Source organism: Nothobranchius furzeri, chromosome 14, assembly GCF_043380555.1.
Source record: "Nothobranchius furzeri strain GRZ-AD chromosome 14, NfurGRZ-RIMD1, whole genome shotgun sequence".
NCBI classification, from domain to species: domain Eukaryota; kingdom Metazoa; phylum Chordata; class Actinopteri; order Cyprinodontiformes; family Nothobranchiidae; genus Nothobranchius; species Nothobranchius furzeri.
In genome coordinates, this window is record NC_091754.1 from 14,167,700 (window position 1) to 14,183,352 (window position 15,653).

General features: G+C 43.3%; 1 protein-coding gene across 3 annotated transcripts in view; it reads left to right on the forward strand.

Moving 5' to 3' along the window:
- Positions 1–4,564: 4,564 nt before the first annotated feature.
- pard3bb (par-3 family cell polarity regulator beta b) overlaps positions 4,565–15,653 on the forward strand; it is a 326,214-nt gene continuing 315,125 nt past the window's right edge. For all 3 annotated transcript variants that reach the window (XM_054747065.2, XM_054747066.2, XM_054747067.2), the window contains exon 1: positions 4,565–4,812. In XM_054747065.2, coding sequence (XP_054603040.1) covers positions 4,696–4,812 — 117 coding nt within the window. In that variant the 5' untranslated portion in view covers positions 4,565–4,695. The remainder of the gene's footprint in view (positions 4,813–15,653) is intronic.

A 15,653-nucleotide genomic window follows, 5' to 3' on the forward strand; every position in this document is an offset into this window, starting at 1 on the left:
GCGCGCCAGGCAGAACGAGAGCGCGTTCACGCGCGGTGCCGAGAGACGGGCCGTGAACGCACCTGAGTCCAGATTCAGACCTAGAAAGGTTATTTTTTGGGAGGGGAGGAAAGCGCTTTTCTGCCAGTTTATTCTGAAACCCAGACCACACAAGGGAGGGATCACAACCAGCGTGTTTGACGCTGTCTCCTCTCTGGACCGTGCCAGCAGGAGCCAGTCGTCTAAATACGTGGCCAGCCGAATGCCCCTCCCTCTCAGAGGGGCGATCGCCGCCTCCGTACACCTGACAAACACCCTCGGGCTCAGCGAGAGGCCGAATGGGAGCACGGTGTATTCGTAACACACTCCCTGAAAGGCAAACCTCAGAAATGTCCTGTGTGGAGGGTACACGGGAACATGAAAGTATGCGTCCCTCAGGTCGATTGAGGTGAGCCAGTTGCTCTGGTGAATCAGACGCAAAAGGGATGAGAGCGTGAGCATTTTGAATCTGTACTTTCTGAGGCATCGGTTCAGGGCCCTCAGATCCAGGATCGGGCGAATCCCGGTCCCTCCCCGTTTCGGGACCAGGAAGTACCTGGAGTCGAAACCGCTCTGAGACCGATCGGGAGGCACAATGCATATCGCTCCCTTCTCCAGCAGGGAGGAGATTTCTCCCTGAAGGATGTGAGCTGACGACCCCTGGGCGTGGGAGAACACTACGCCGGAGAATCGAGGAGGAACAGAAGCGAATTGGGGCCTGTAACCCCTCGAAATTGTTCTCAGCACCCAACGTGAAGCAGAAACCGCTGTCCATTCCTCCCTGTGAGTGGAGAGCGGTGACACAGCCGTGACACACGGAGCACCAGCTCCCTCCAGAGGTTGTGGGGCAGCGGTGCTCGTGGCAGCCACTGCGCATGCGCGGGGGCTTTGTGCTTTGACGGCCCAGGCTTACGGGGACGACCCGTGGCGCCGCCCCCGCCTGGAACCGCTCATGGGTGACATTTATACTGATTTTTTCTGCGCCCTTGACATCTTGTCTGGATGCGACAGCGAACCTTTTAATGCTCCTTGAGCGTGACATGTTTGTGAAAAACAATGTGAGTGCTTGTGACGTGTGCTTTGAGCCGGCACCGCCGGCTGCACGTCCTGGCCCCACCCTGGACCGCTCGGGAACTCTGCCGGAGGGGTTCCGTGAGGGGGGGGAGAAAGCACCATGGCAACATCCAACAGGAGGAGCTGGCGAACGGGGAACCGCCAGCTGCAGCGTCGGGAGGGAAGAACTCCGACAGGCTGCCCACTTCTTCCTCCTCACCTGCTGACCGCCGTGTCTGGTGGATTGTCCCGGTGGCGGAGCAGCTTGGTTGCCGGATCCCTGAGGCCAAACTGGTCGAGGCTCTGAGCCCGAAGGAGCTGGTTGGACAGCTTGAGGCTTCGGGCGCTTTGGGATCCGGAACTGAGGCTGGGCTCGGGCAGCTGCCTGAGGCAGGTTCGGCCGAGCCGGCAGCGCCTGTGAGGGTTTACGGGGAAGGCAGAGATGAAGGGCTTCATCCTCTTTCTTTTTAGCCGCACACCGTTGCTGCATTGATGCCAGGGCAGAGCCGAAAATGCCTTCAGGCACGATTGGCATGTCCAAAATGTCCTCCTTCTCTCTCTCAGAGAGGTTGGTGAGGTTCAGCCATCGTGCACGTTCTTGAAGCACCATCATGCCCATAGCTTTAGCCGTAGCATGGACCGCGCAGCGCTGCACACGCAGGCAGATGTCGGTCAGTACGGTGATTTCCTCCCGCACCTCCGGGTCCGGCTTCGTATTCATGTCCTCACAGAGCTCGGCTTGGTACGCCGAGAGCATGGAGGAGACATTCAAAGCTCGGACCGAGATGGCGGCAGCCTTGTACGCCCTCTCGTTCAGCGCCGACTGGAAGCGGTCCGCCTTCGCAGGGAGAGCGGGAGGCCTGGAGGAAGTCGCCGAGAGCCGTGGGTGCAGGTGGGCTGCAACCAGCGGTTCCATCGGCGGCATGCGAAGCATGCCAGCCGTCTCCATCCCTTCGAAGTCCAGCGAGGAGGCTCCTTGGACAGGAGACCTGGAGCTGAACGGGTGTTTGTCCCAGGAGGACCCCACTTCTTGGAGTAGCTCCGGGAAGGCGGGGAGGAGGGGCTTTGCCACCCTCGTGGCCTGAGGCAGCTTCTTTCCCTTGTAGCGGGATCTGACAGCCTCAGTGACCACGGTGGGCCAAGGGATGTTGAGCCTGGTCGCAGCGCGTCGGCAGACTGACTGCATGTCCAGGTGGGCGGCTGGAGAAACCGCTCCATCCCTGGGAGAGGACGGAAAGCTAGGCATGGAGGCCTGAGCGATGGGGAGAAAGACGTCGTCCTCCTCGTCCTCCTCTGAAATGAGGAGTTCCGAGGTGTCCTCGTCGTCTCCGTAGTCCAACTCCAACACATCCTCGGCGGGGAGGCTCGGACCGGCCAGTTCGAGCTGTGAGCCCCAGCTGAGTTCGGCACACGGTTCCGGCTCCGGGAGGACATGTTCGCTGGCGTCCCCAGGCGGTGGCCCAGGGGCCGGCAGGCAAGGGTCCTTCCCCGACAGGCTAGCTTGGCGCGCTAGCCACCGGCGAAGGCTCTTCAGGGTGAAGCAAGCGCAGCTCTCACATGACCCGGGGACTTCCAATGCCAGCTGGGCGTGTTCCAGCCCGAGGCAGCTCGAGCAGACCCTGTGCGGGTCTTTGCTTGAGATTTTGTTCCCACAGGTACAGAGGCGAGCTCCTGCACCGTCGACTCCTCTGGTGGGAGGAGCGGCTTCCATGTTGGCTAACTGGTGTGTTAGCATAGAACGAACAGATGCACTGGAGTGTGAAGCTGCTCGTTATGCCCCGAGCCTATGGTGAAGGTCAGGACAGAAGGACGGTAAGTTAACGTTCGGCGACGGAGAGAATATTAGAAGGCTCCGTCTGTGAACAGTTGAGCTAACTTACCTCAGAGATAAGCGACCACCGAAGCGAGAAGAGGTGATTGAATAGTGCGTGCGTTGGGACGCTTGCTACTTATAGTAGCAGGGGGACGCGTACGTCACGGTCACTGGCCAATCAGGATTGGCGTATTGAGATAAGTGCTTCTGAGGAATCCGCGGAGGGGCGTATCCCCATAGTGAGACATCGAAACGAATGTTAGGAAAGAGAACTGTACAAGCAATGCATAAAAAAGAACATTCATTTTTTCCGGTTGCAAGGTCTTGGTCAGATATGAAAATTAGTGTACAGCAGAGGTGTGGACTCGAGTCAGATGACTTGGACTTACAGTAACTCGAGTCATTAACAACTTGAGCATATTTGACATTTTAGCACAAAAGTGACACGACATGGACAAAAATTATAAACCATTCTTTGTTCTGGGTTTGATTTTGTACTGCTAAATGCAGCAGCAGCACTTTGTTTAGAATCAGTTTCAGTTGCACTTTCTGCTTGTTTGAGCAAATAGATTAAGCTTTAAGAAGCTTTATTTCTGGAATGTATTTATTATCATTGTCATTAAACTGAAGTTGGACAGATGACGTGACTATGCTTGAAAATTCAAAGTTAAGGACTTGGACTTGACTTCCACATCATTGACTTTGGACTCGACTTGGACTTGGTTGTCTTTGACTTGACTCGAGACTTAGACGTGACTTGTGACTTGCTGTGACTTGGTCACACAGTATGAGATAACCTGGGTTTGTAAAAACCACATAAAAAAGAAGCATTGATGGAAATCGCCTTATTAATGTTATGCTGTCTGAGTTCAGCCTATTGCACAATAACTAAACTTGCTAAACTAAATCGCGTTTTCCTGATGCGTAAATGGAGCACGTCCCCTTTAAGAACGTGACAACAGCAGAGGATCTGGTCAGGAACGGGTCAGGAAAGGACGGGAGTGAAGGAATTCTCCAAAAACTTTCCCAACAAAGTCAAGTGGTTTATTTCTGCCACACTTTCGGCTCACGTTTGGAGTTTATCTTTGAATTTAAAAACAACCCGCTCACGCTGTGTTTATCGGTGATGAAGTGAATGTAAAAAACCCGAGAGGAAAACAGGAAAACTTCTGGAAAGATGCCTGAGCGACTGCATCCCTCCCTCCAAAGTTCAGCGAAGGTGGCTAACGTTAGCTAGCATCGGCTAAGCTCATTAAATGCGAGGTGAAACAATATTTATTTACCAAAAAGAGTAAGAGTGCGTTTAGTTGTGGTTGAAAACGCGTTTGCTTCGTCTAATCATCTGACAGGGAAAGTTTTCGTCTCGGCTCGGGTTGTAATGCAAAGCTAGTGAGCTAGCATCTTTTATCATAGCTAAAAAAAAAGAGGAATAATAACAACAAACTTCTCGTTTTTAAGTCACGTGGGGGCTCCAGCATGAAAAGACTGCAACTATTTAACACCTCAGTCAACTTTGCTCCTAGTTCTTGAACAGCATCATCTCCAGAGCTGAGATGGGAGAGGATGGACATCATTTATCTTCCTGTGGATCCAAAAGGATATGAGCTGTGGATTATTTTAAAGAAGTTAATCTGAGATTTGTGATTTCTATACCTGCAGCCGGTCGCTTGCTCTTTTTTTTTTTTGAGTGATCACATCCTGTTAAATAGTTTCTGCTGCACTTTATATCCTGGAGCATTCCTGTATTATTGTGACAGTTCTTCAGCTCTACCTGGAGGGTTTACATCCTAGATGAAAAGGAGTGTGCCACAATGAAGGTGACAGTAACCTTTGGACAGACTGGTGTGGTTGTCCCTTGCAAAGAAGGTTGGACTGTGAGAGACCTCATCCAGCAAGCCACCCAGAGATACAGAAAACTCCTTGAGCAGGTAATTAAAAGTCTTGAAAAGCACCTTATTGTTCATGCTTTGGTGACAAATCTTTAATGCCAGATGACGCTTGTGCTTAAAGAGCAAGTCACCCCCTAAAACAAATTTACTTCACTCCCTCTTCATGTTTGAAAAATGCAACAAATGCCGTTGCTTAGCAGACCAAGAGGGCGGAGCCGCTAACAAACACACACACACACAGGCTCACAACGGCATTGTGACATCATAATGTACCAGTTTACATCATAGCATACCTCTTAGCCAATAGCGGTGGCAGATTTAGATTCAAACACAGTGCAGAGTTTTTACCTGACGACGGCGCAACACTGACCGTTAGGCAAAATATTTAAATTTTAACTAAGATGCACTGAATTACCAAACTATTGACTACACGTGTCTACAGCACAATTAGACACACATTTATGTAGTTTATCAGCAAAAAAAAGTTGATTTGGGGGTGACTTGCTCTTTAAGAAAACAAACAACAGCCTGGAGAGTAAGATTTTTTTAGCTCCTCGAATCTGAGATTTCAGCCTTCAGCAACCAGCATCATTCATTTTTTATTATTCTGTTATAACATGTTAAGTAATTCATGAACTACAGTAGAGGGGGAGGATGACATTTTTATGAAACATTACTTTCATAACAGTTTTCCTTGAAGTTATTAGAAAATTGTCCATTTTTATTTTGTGAAAGAAAGATTTCTAAATTCCAAAGTCTTGGGAAATTACTGCAAGCCACAAAGGTCCAGTTCTGCATAAGTGCTGTATGAAAAATTAAAAGCGTATCTGATATGAGCTGAGATGGTCCAGACAGGAGCAGACACCAGCCATTTCCAATTTGGCTGTGAGTGTAAAATGCAAATGACCCAGTCTTGTGATTTTTTTTGACTGCTGTTGATTCCCTGCACTGCTCTCGGGCAGGAACCCCATGACCCCCATCAGACAGCCAAATCATCTCAGTGACTTGCTTCATATTGGGTCCATTATTCAAAAAGCACAGCAGTCATATGGATAGATAGGCTCAGTTTTGATTGAAGGGTAGATGTGTCAAAGCTGTGTGTGTGAGATAGCACCCTGAGATGCCCTCACTTTTTCACCCTCCACTTTTTTTGTGCTCTCTGTTCCCGTTTTCACCTATTCATATATCACCTCTCAGTCTGCACAGCTTTCATTTATCGTTCTTTCACAGTATTGCATCTTCTCTTCACCTTCCTCTGTGCAGTGCACACAGCTAAGTCCCTTTGTTTCCCTTTTAGGTGAACGATTCTTCCTCTTTGCCTGCTTCCTCCTTTATGAAAAGGCTCAGTTCCACATAGAACTAGAGAGGTAGTTTATTTTTACAGGAACACAATTTGCAAATTGTTCTGTTTAGGTGGGGAAATACACAGGTCCTTCTCAAAAAATCAGCATATTGTGATAAAGTTCATTATTTTCTGTAATGTGCTGATAAACATTAGACTTTCATATATATTAGATTCATTACACACAACTGAAGCAGTTCGAGCCTTTTATTGTTTCTAATATGGATGATTTTGGCGTACAGCTCATGAAAACCCAAAATTCCTATCTCAAAAAATTAGCATATTTCATCCGACCAATAAAAGAAAAGTGGTTTTAGTACAAAAAAAGTCAACCTTCAAATAATTATGTTCAGTTATGCACTCAATACTTGGTCGGGAATCCTTTTGCAGAAATGACTGCTTTAGTGCGACATGGCATGGAGGCAATCAGCCTGTGGCACTGCTGAGGTGTTATGGAGGCCCAGGATGCTTCGATAGCGGCCTTAAGCTCATCCAGAGTGTTGGGTCTTGCGTCTCTCAACTTTCTCTTCACAATATCCCACAGATTCTCTACGGGGTTCAGGTCAGGAGAGTTGGCAGGCCAACTGAGCACAGTAATACCGTGGTCAGTAAACCATTTACCAGTGGTTTTGGCACTGTGAGCAGGTGCCAGGTAGTGCTGAAAAATGAAATCTTCATCTCCATAAAGCTTTTCAGCAGATGGAAGCATGAAGGGCTCCAAAATCTCCTGATAGCTAGCTGCATTGACCCTGCCCTTGATAAAACACGGTGGACCATCACCAGCAGCTGACATGGCACCCCAGACCATCACTGACTGTGGGTACTTGACGTTGGACTTCAGGCATTTTGGCATTTCCCTCTGCCCAGTCTTCCTCCAGACTCTGGCACCTTGATTTCCGAATGACATGCAAAATTTGCTTTCATCTGAAAAAAGTACTTTGGACCACTGAGCAACAGTCCAGTGCTGCTTCTCTGTAGCCCAGGTCAGGTGCTTCTGCCGCTGTTTCTGGTTCAAAGGAGACTTCACCTGGGGAATGCAGCACCTGTAGCCTAGGGCTGCTCAATTAATCGAATTTTAATTCCAATTACGATCTGAGTTTTGAACGATTATAAAAACAAAGCAAGATGATTATTTGCTCCTCCCACTTGCGCTGCCCTGAGTTGCAAATGAAGCGCTCCTCCCACAGTGTTGCCAACTTAGCGACTTTGACGCTATTTCTAACAGCTTTTCAGACCCCCTTCTTGACCTTTTAAATGTTAAAAGTACCTAGCGAACACCTCAGAAACATCTCTGGTAGCCCTTAGCTACTTTCTGGATAACTGTCGTTGACATTTCCTGCAGGTTAGCTAAAAACTCCGCCTGCGCTCCGGACCGTTCTTCAGGACATTAGGAAAGGGAATGATGTAGTAATGTGTCGGTCGCTAAAGAAACGGCTCTCAGAGCTGGCTCCATGTTGGAGTAACCAGAGTGAGTGACACACACCGTACCTGCGGACTCCTGAGCCACTAAAAACGGCTAAATGTGCATGTACGGCACGCTAAACACACGTGCAGTTTGCCCCCGATTGTTGTGAGACCGGGTTGGGGGGTGCAGCTGTGGTTGGGACAATTATTACATTAACTGATGGACTTGTAAATAAATAGTTTATAAATAAGGTAGAAATAAGTTCCTCACGCTGATAACTAATCTCTCTGAGGACACGGTGCTAGTGCACTCTCCTACAGCACCTTGACACGACTCAATAAATGTTATGCAACATTTTGTGAACATCAATTTATTTGCATGTATTTGTTATAAATGCCACTGCATAATTCTTGCTGTCAGTATTTGCAAGATATTGGTATTTGGGTCTGTACTGGTTAGACTTACATGAGTTAAACCAAGGTCTATAGCCCTTGGGTCATAGACCATGAGCTATAAGTATATTAGTCTTTTTTATACTGGGAATCAGGAGTTCTTTTAGTGATCATCTTGTTTCTTATTTAATTTTGCCCTGATTGTGCCCTGAACAATTTTACGACTGAATAAAAACAAATAAAATCAACATAAATTGAAAAATCGTCTTAAATAATCGAGATCTCAACTTCAGTCACAATAATCGTGATTATTATTTTTGCCATAGTCCAGCAGCTCTACTGTACCCCATTTCCTGCACACGCCTGTACACGGCGGCTCTGGATGTTTGTACTCCAGACTCAGTCCACTGCTTCCGCAGGTCCCCCAAGGTCTGGAATCGGTCCTTCTCCACAATCATCCTCATGGTCCGGTCACCTCTTCTGGTTGTGGTGCATTTTCTGCCACATCTTTTCCTTCCCACAGACTTCCCACTGAGGTGCCTTGATACAGCACTCTGGGAACAGCCTATTTGTTCAGAAATTTCTTTCTGTGTCTTACCCTCTTGCTTGAGGGTGTCAATGATGGCCTTCTGGACAGCAGTCAGGTCGGCAGTGTTACCCATGATTGCGGTTTTGAGTAATGAACCAGGTTGGGAGTTTGTAAAAGCCTCAGGAATCTTTTGCAGGTGTATAGAGTTAATTAGTTGATTCAGATGATTAGGTTAATAGCTCGTTTAGAGAACCTTTTCATGATATGCTAATTTTTTGAGATAGGAATTTTGGGTTTTCTTGAGCTGTATGTCAAAATCATCAATATTAGAAACAATAAAAGGCATGAACTACTTCAGTTGTGTGTATTGAATCTAATATATATGAAAGTCTAATGTTTATCAGTACATTACAGACAATAATGAACTTTATCACAATATGCTAATTTTTGAGAAGGACCTGTACATAGTGCATGCACATTTGTGTAGTTTATCAAATTGTTCAGAAAATGTTAACTTTTATTGATTAAAACAGCCTGTTTGCAACGGCGCTGCAAAAAAGAATGATTGTGCTGCTCAGTTTGACCCTCATAGCCTTGTTCACTCTGGTAATGAAACAAGAGGTGTGTATTTGTACTTTTAAATACAGATCATACTTGAGAAACAAATAGTTGTGCAGTTGGGTGATTAAAAATACATTTATAATAATAAATGGCATACCAACACATTGATTTCAGTACAACTGAATAAAGTTTTGATGAATTGAATGAATTTTCTAATTTACTTAAGTCAGAAACAGTTTGTCTCTTAATGTTAACTGAATTACAGGTTTTCTGTGTTTTCCTAAAGCTACTAACTCATGTAATTTCACACCCATTTGTTCCACTAATTTAAACTTTGTATTAAATATTAGAGCTGCACAATACATTGCAAATGTATCGACATCGCAATATCAGCATTCTTTCGCGTATATCAAAGAACAGAGAAATCGCAATGAATGGTAAGCTTAATTACTTGCTACACATAAATGCATTTTGTCCATCAAATGGAAGGATGATGTTTTTGACAAATCAAATGGAGCCCTTCACCCATTTCCCCAATCAGGTGGGTTCTTATTAGTTAGATGCCCTCTCCTGGGCGAACAGCACTTAATTTGGATGGCTAGCAAACACCAGAGTTAGCTTCGTTCTGCTCTTTCTGACTATTCTCCGTATCCATGGATTTCCTTTTCATGTTCATTTTCTTTTTCCCTTTCCTCACATCTTCTCATCACAAATTTAGCATTTCCCATTTTTATATTTTTAACGTCTTTGTTTTTGATTTTTTTTGTACTTGAGTGAAGTATTTGTTTATTTATTGCAAGTCATGTCAATATTAATCACTGGTCTCACGAATCGCAGGTTCTCCTGATATCGTGCAGCCCTTTTCAATACGTTCTTATCATGTTTCTAAGAAATGTATTGTCATGAACAAGCACACTGCATGACCTTTGGCCCACTGTTCTCCAACTCCTCAGTTCATTTTTTTATCAGTACATCTCAATCTTCCCTCATTCTTTTGTGAAATCAACAAAGAAGTCTGGTAAAGAATCCACAGCCCAAAATAGAAAAGACAAGGACAACAGGACAAAAGCACCATCGTCCCAAATGTGGAGTGTCAGAGAAGCTGAGAAGAATTTTCTCCAAACACAACATCCCAGTAAACTTTAAATCCAGCAATACCCTCAGACAGAAATTGGTCCATCCAAAAACAAAGACACCCATAGTCTCTTGAAACATTGACTACAAACTCCAGTTCCTTTTCCTCCTTGTTATCCTCCTTTTATTTTCCTTTAATTACTTCATCTCATCTCCACTAGCGTCTCTGTGTTTTTTTCCGTGTGTGTTCCTCACTCCCTTCATGTCGCTCAGTTGTTTTTCTGCAACACTGATCTGTTGTAGTTGTATAATTATGACCGTTATTGTGTTTTGGGATTAGGAAGCCGGGATGTCTGTGTTATAAAGCAGTCCAGCCCTTCCTAATCTTTCTTCACGGTGCTTGGCAAATAATATTTTAATATTGTCACAGAAACGGCTTGCTTTCTGCCTGTCTTTCTCTGTTGCTCCTTCCCCCATCTGCCTTATCCTACTTAGATGATGCACTATTTGTATTAAAAAACATTTTACTGTGTATTCCTGTGTGAACCTGCTTTGGTTAACTGATGCTGGCAGTCTCATTAATCAGCTACTTCATTAAGGGTTCCCACAGTGAGGCTAAAGAGGAGCTAATAGTTAGTGCAAGCAGTGAAGATAGACATGTCTGATGCTACACGGGGTTTTGGACAGTCCTGGAAAATCAGACTGAAAGGGCTCATTTACAGAGGAACTGCATAATACTTGTTCTTTTTTAAACGCATTCAGTCACTCGGTATGCATGCTGCGCGTAAACACTTTCTTCAGCCCTCATTTTCTTTTATATTGCGCCTCTCGTGATTTTTATCTTGATTTTATCCTTTTCTTTCTTCTTTCTTTCTCCATTCGTTTCAAAAAGAAAATAGATGCAAAAACAATCTAGTCAGAAAAAGCCAGTTTCTTCAATGTCACATGGAAAATAATAGTCAATGGCCACACCCGCCTTGGTTTGGGACCCTGGAAGGCTGTTTTGATTTTACATCCAGGAGAGAACAGAACGCGTCTTGGCTAGTTCAAGCTAACATTAGCATTAGCAACTCCACGACATGGTGGGATGCATTTGAGCAGACAAAGGCAGCGGAAGAGTAATGTTGCTGTTAACCAATCAGAGACAAAACATTCTCGTATCATGCATTTTAGATAATAAGACTCCAAATCCTATCGGTTACCCTAACCCCAACCCACTCCTCCGACAAACGTCTATCTCCTGAAACAGGAGCGTAAGAGCCTTTTTTTCCCATAGAAAACTTCTCACTAGGTACACAAGACCACCACAAATGTCAGTTCATCAGCAAAGTGCATCTATATCTAAAATGATTTATTTGATTAAAGAGAAATTAAAGTAACTTGCTAAGAGCAGCAAGTTACCATAAGTCACAGCAGTTATAATAGAAATATCCCTTTAATTGGATAAAAATAGAGACAAAGTAAACAAAAATTAAAGTGGATCCATGAGAATATTAGCAACACTAACAGCAATAGAGATGTAATAAAATATTGATATGGCAATTTTTCGTGATCTTTTTTCTGGCGATATTATATTGATATTCAAAAGCTGTGTAGCGAAAATATCGATATGGCAAAATATTTTGATATTTTTCCCAGTGATATTATATTGATATTCAAAAGCTGTGTATCTAATTTTGGGAAGAATTTACACATTTGTGTATTTTCTTTTCTTTTAGTGTGATTCAAATGCCAACCACTAGTTGGCAGCAGTGTTTAATAGGTTTGGCTTCCACCATTAAAATGTAAATCCTCTATTATTGTGAAGATACCTCATTGGGGTGTAACAGTATGCTAAAATTGCATTCGGTTCGGTTCAGTGCTTTGAAGAATTCGGTTCAGTACATTTTCTCTATTATTATTATTATATTTATTTATTAATTTAATATCTTAAACTGCTCCTGTAATGAGCAGAACCAGGTGTCATCACAGACTGCTTATCTAGCATGATGTCTAATTATTTCACAGGTTATTTGCGCAGCTACGAGTGTCACGCTCATATAGTTGATGCTCTTTGTTTTTATTTCTGCAGCGAGCCTTAAAAACTCACCTCACACCGCCCAGAGTTTCTTCTTAAAAACTTGTATTAAGTAACGAGCTTCCTGCATGCCTTATTTTTCGTTGTAGGATGAAAACTTTACATCAATTGTCACAGAGGAGAAGTTCAGCAGACGTGTTTGTTTACATTTTTGCCGCTGCGTGCCTTCACAGTGTGAGAGAAGGGAGAGAGGGGCGACGCCACGCTCCGTTCAGTGTCTCTATAGCAGGGGTGGGCAATCCTGGTCCTCGAGGGCCGTTATCCAGCAGGTTTTAGTTGTTTACCTGCCCCAACACACCTAATTCCTGGATGAATCACCTGTTCAGCAGCTCATGAGGCTCTGCAGCAGCCTGTTAATTACTAGTAGATTCAAACCAGGTGTGTTTAAGCAGAGAAACAACTAAAACCTGCTGGACAGCGGCCCTCGAGGACTGGGATTGCCCACCCCTGCTCTATAGGCTCCACGGTAGCAGCGACAACCAGCTGGTTAGATCCGCTCTGAAAAGCATTGATCAGAATTTGCAGATCACATTTTTTAAATGGAGATCGGGCGCGTGCGGCCATCATGCGTCACTCATTACAGCTTCTGTGTGGAAACTCGCCTAGGACCTTTTATCCGCGGCACATAAACCACGCAAATAAAAATTCATTATTTAACGGAAAAAATAAACTGAAATGGTATGCAAGTGGACCGAACCGAACAGGCCGAATCAAAATGGTTCAACACTCACCCGTGAACCGTTACACGCCTAATACTTCATGTTAAACATTTTAAGTATCAGTTTGGACTAATTATGGAATATTCCTACAATAAATTCAGTTAAAAAAACGCTAATAACGTCTGACTGAATGTATCGCAAGATATTGTGATATATTGTATCGTCTCCCCTGTATCGTGATTCGTATCGTATTTCCAGAGTTTCACCAATACACATCCCTAAACAGCAATATGCAAAGCATTAGCTCTGAGAGAATGACTGACCTGTTTGAACAAATTAGAACAAAAATGAATATAGGTAGTTAGCTTGGTGCCCAAGAGTGGGAGGGGAGAGTGGAAAAAGCAAGCCTAGTCCGTTTTCATGTGGAGTCACCAGGAAATTAAAGTTTGTTGACAGACATCTGGATTAACTTTGGCCAAACAGGAAGGAGCACTGCTGTGCTGTTCTTAATGTTTCTACTCTGCTGGTTAAACAATCTCATACGCCACATTTTCTTATTTCTATTTTAGTATTTTAGAGTCATGCACAGAAAACAAACACAGTTACAGATTTTTCTTTGTTGTATAAATCCAATCTCAATGACTCAGCAAAAACCAAGATAGTGTTGCATAAAACATAGTTTATCAGTGGTTTTGTAGCATTTTGTACCTATTCTGCCTTTGCCTCATGTGTATACCTAAAGTTTTCTCAATTCAATTCCAAAAATGAAATTAGATGATCTGTTATCGTATCAGAAGAAAAACAAAGCAACACAACATTGTAATTAGTGTTAATTACCCGCAGATCACTGTGATTACAACTCTTCTCTTGGATTTTCCTTTACCGGGATTCTGATCTATGTTTACAACTTACCAGGACTGGGGCAACAGGACTTCTGACTAACGTTATATCATTTTTTTCCTCATTGCTAGTATCCCAGTGAATTCTTCTCCTCCTACTGTAACAGGAAATCAAAAGAAGTGGGTGATGACCTAAAAATGGCAGCAAGTCACCAAGGGAATGGGGTTGTTGATGTAATGCCAAAACTTTATGCAACAGCACCGTATTTGTTTCATCGCTGCTACGGATAAATAAAACATTAATGATTCTAGGATCTAAATATGGATATTTAACCTAGAAATATGACATTTACTGCATAATTAGGTATTCAGTAATGTTCGATGCATACCTGAGTCATATGTAGCTTTAAATGTGCAACGGGAAAAAGGTAAATCATAAAAAAAATAATTTTGTTCCCTCATGTCAGTGTGGATTGATAAATTTGGTAAAAGAGAATTCAATTAGTTTTGTGAGATGTGTAATGGAGGCCCAAGACATGCTGAATGTGGTCTGGCCTGTAGAGGGGCACACGGGAGACGTATAGTGCCCTGTCCCTTTCATAGAACCTGACCCTGAAAGAATGATTTAATGAAGCACCTCCCTGTAATGTTTTGATGGATACCTTTCCCGAGGCTGTGTGCTTTGTGTGAGGGTGTATGCGTGTGCTGTTGTCTTAATATGTTGTTGAACAACCAACTCTGTGTAGTCAGCTGTCTGGTACAGTGTCAGTGTCATTAATCACAGGCCCAACACAGCAGAGAAAAGGGGTTAGGAGCAAAAGAGAATAGGCCAGGCGAGAGCTGTAATCTGTAAGCCACCTAGAGAAAGATGTGAAAGATGTATGATGGAGAGAAACAAAGGAGGGAGACGAGATGAGAGAGGTGGGTATTTAAGAGGAGAGGAGGTTTATTAATGACAAGCAGGAAGGAGTTGGTGGGTGGTAGAACAGGCTGTTGGTAGCTGCTGTGAGCGATGATTTAATTATTTTATAAAGAAGTAGTGCCATTGTCCTTTTTTAAAGCTGACATCATTTCCTGAGGTCTTAATAAAATGTCTGTAAGTTGCTTTGTTCAAAATCAGACATAAGCATCTTAGATGTTTTGTAAATCAATACTAATATATGTTTTTTGTGTGCAGTTCTGACCTGCAGGTACAGGTTTTGGCTGATTCACAGAGCAGCATCTTTCTGCTGCTTTGTGATCCAGTTTGTTTGCAAATAGTAGAGGATCATTACATTACTGGGTGACAAACTAACAGAATGATTACTGCCTTGGGGATACTTTGCCATTTTTTATTAGATTGGTAATTTGCACAATGCAGTTATTGTGTATTCATTGAAAAATGTATGAAAGCATGCCACATAATACCACTGTCTTCAGGCTTGAGCACTACTGTGTGTTGTAGGTTACTGTGTCAAATGTAGCTCAATAATTTATTTATGTGAATACTGAGACCTTTGGTAATGTTTGATCCTAACACAAGCAATGTCTTTATTGTAGCTTATTTCAAATTTTGTTAGATAACAATGAAAACATTTCTTTAGAGCAATGGTCTGCAACCTGTGCCTCTTTAGACGTTCCACAATGGCTTTCAATATAAATAATACAAATTTCTCTTTTTCTTTCTCTGTTTTATTTAAACAAAGATTTGAAAAAACAAAAATATAAAATAAAACAAATTACTCAGAACCACATCCAAAATAGAATAAAACACACAGCAATTGTTCAAAAGGAGTAGGTAGCAAAGCTTATTTTGATCCAACTCCTCTTTTACAAATTTAAAAACAGATAAAATAAAATATTCAGGTTTAATCAACTTGTCATTGATTTCATGGAATAATTGCATTTCATTTCCGCTACAGTAACACTAAATGTACTAGTAATAATTTTTAGATCTATGATTTAATTTTTTCATATAAACATGCCACAGGAAATAAATTTTTTCTGCAAAACTTTGTTTATT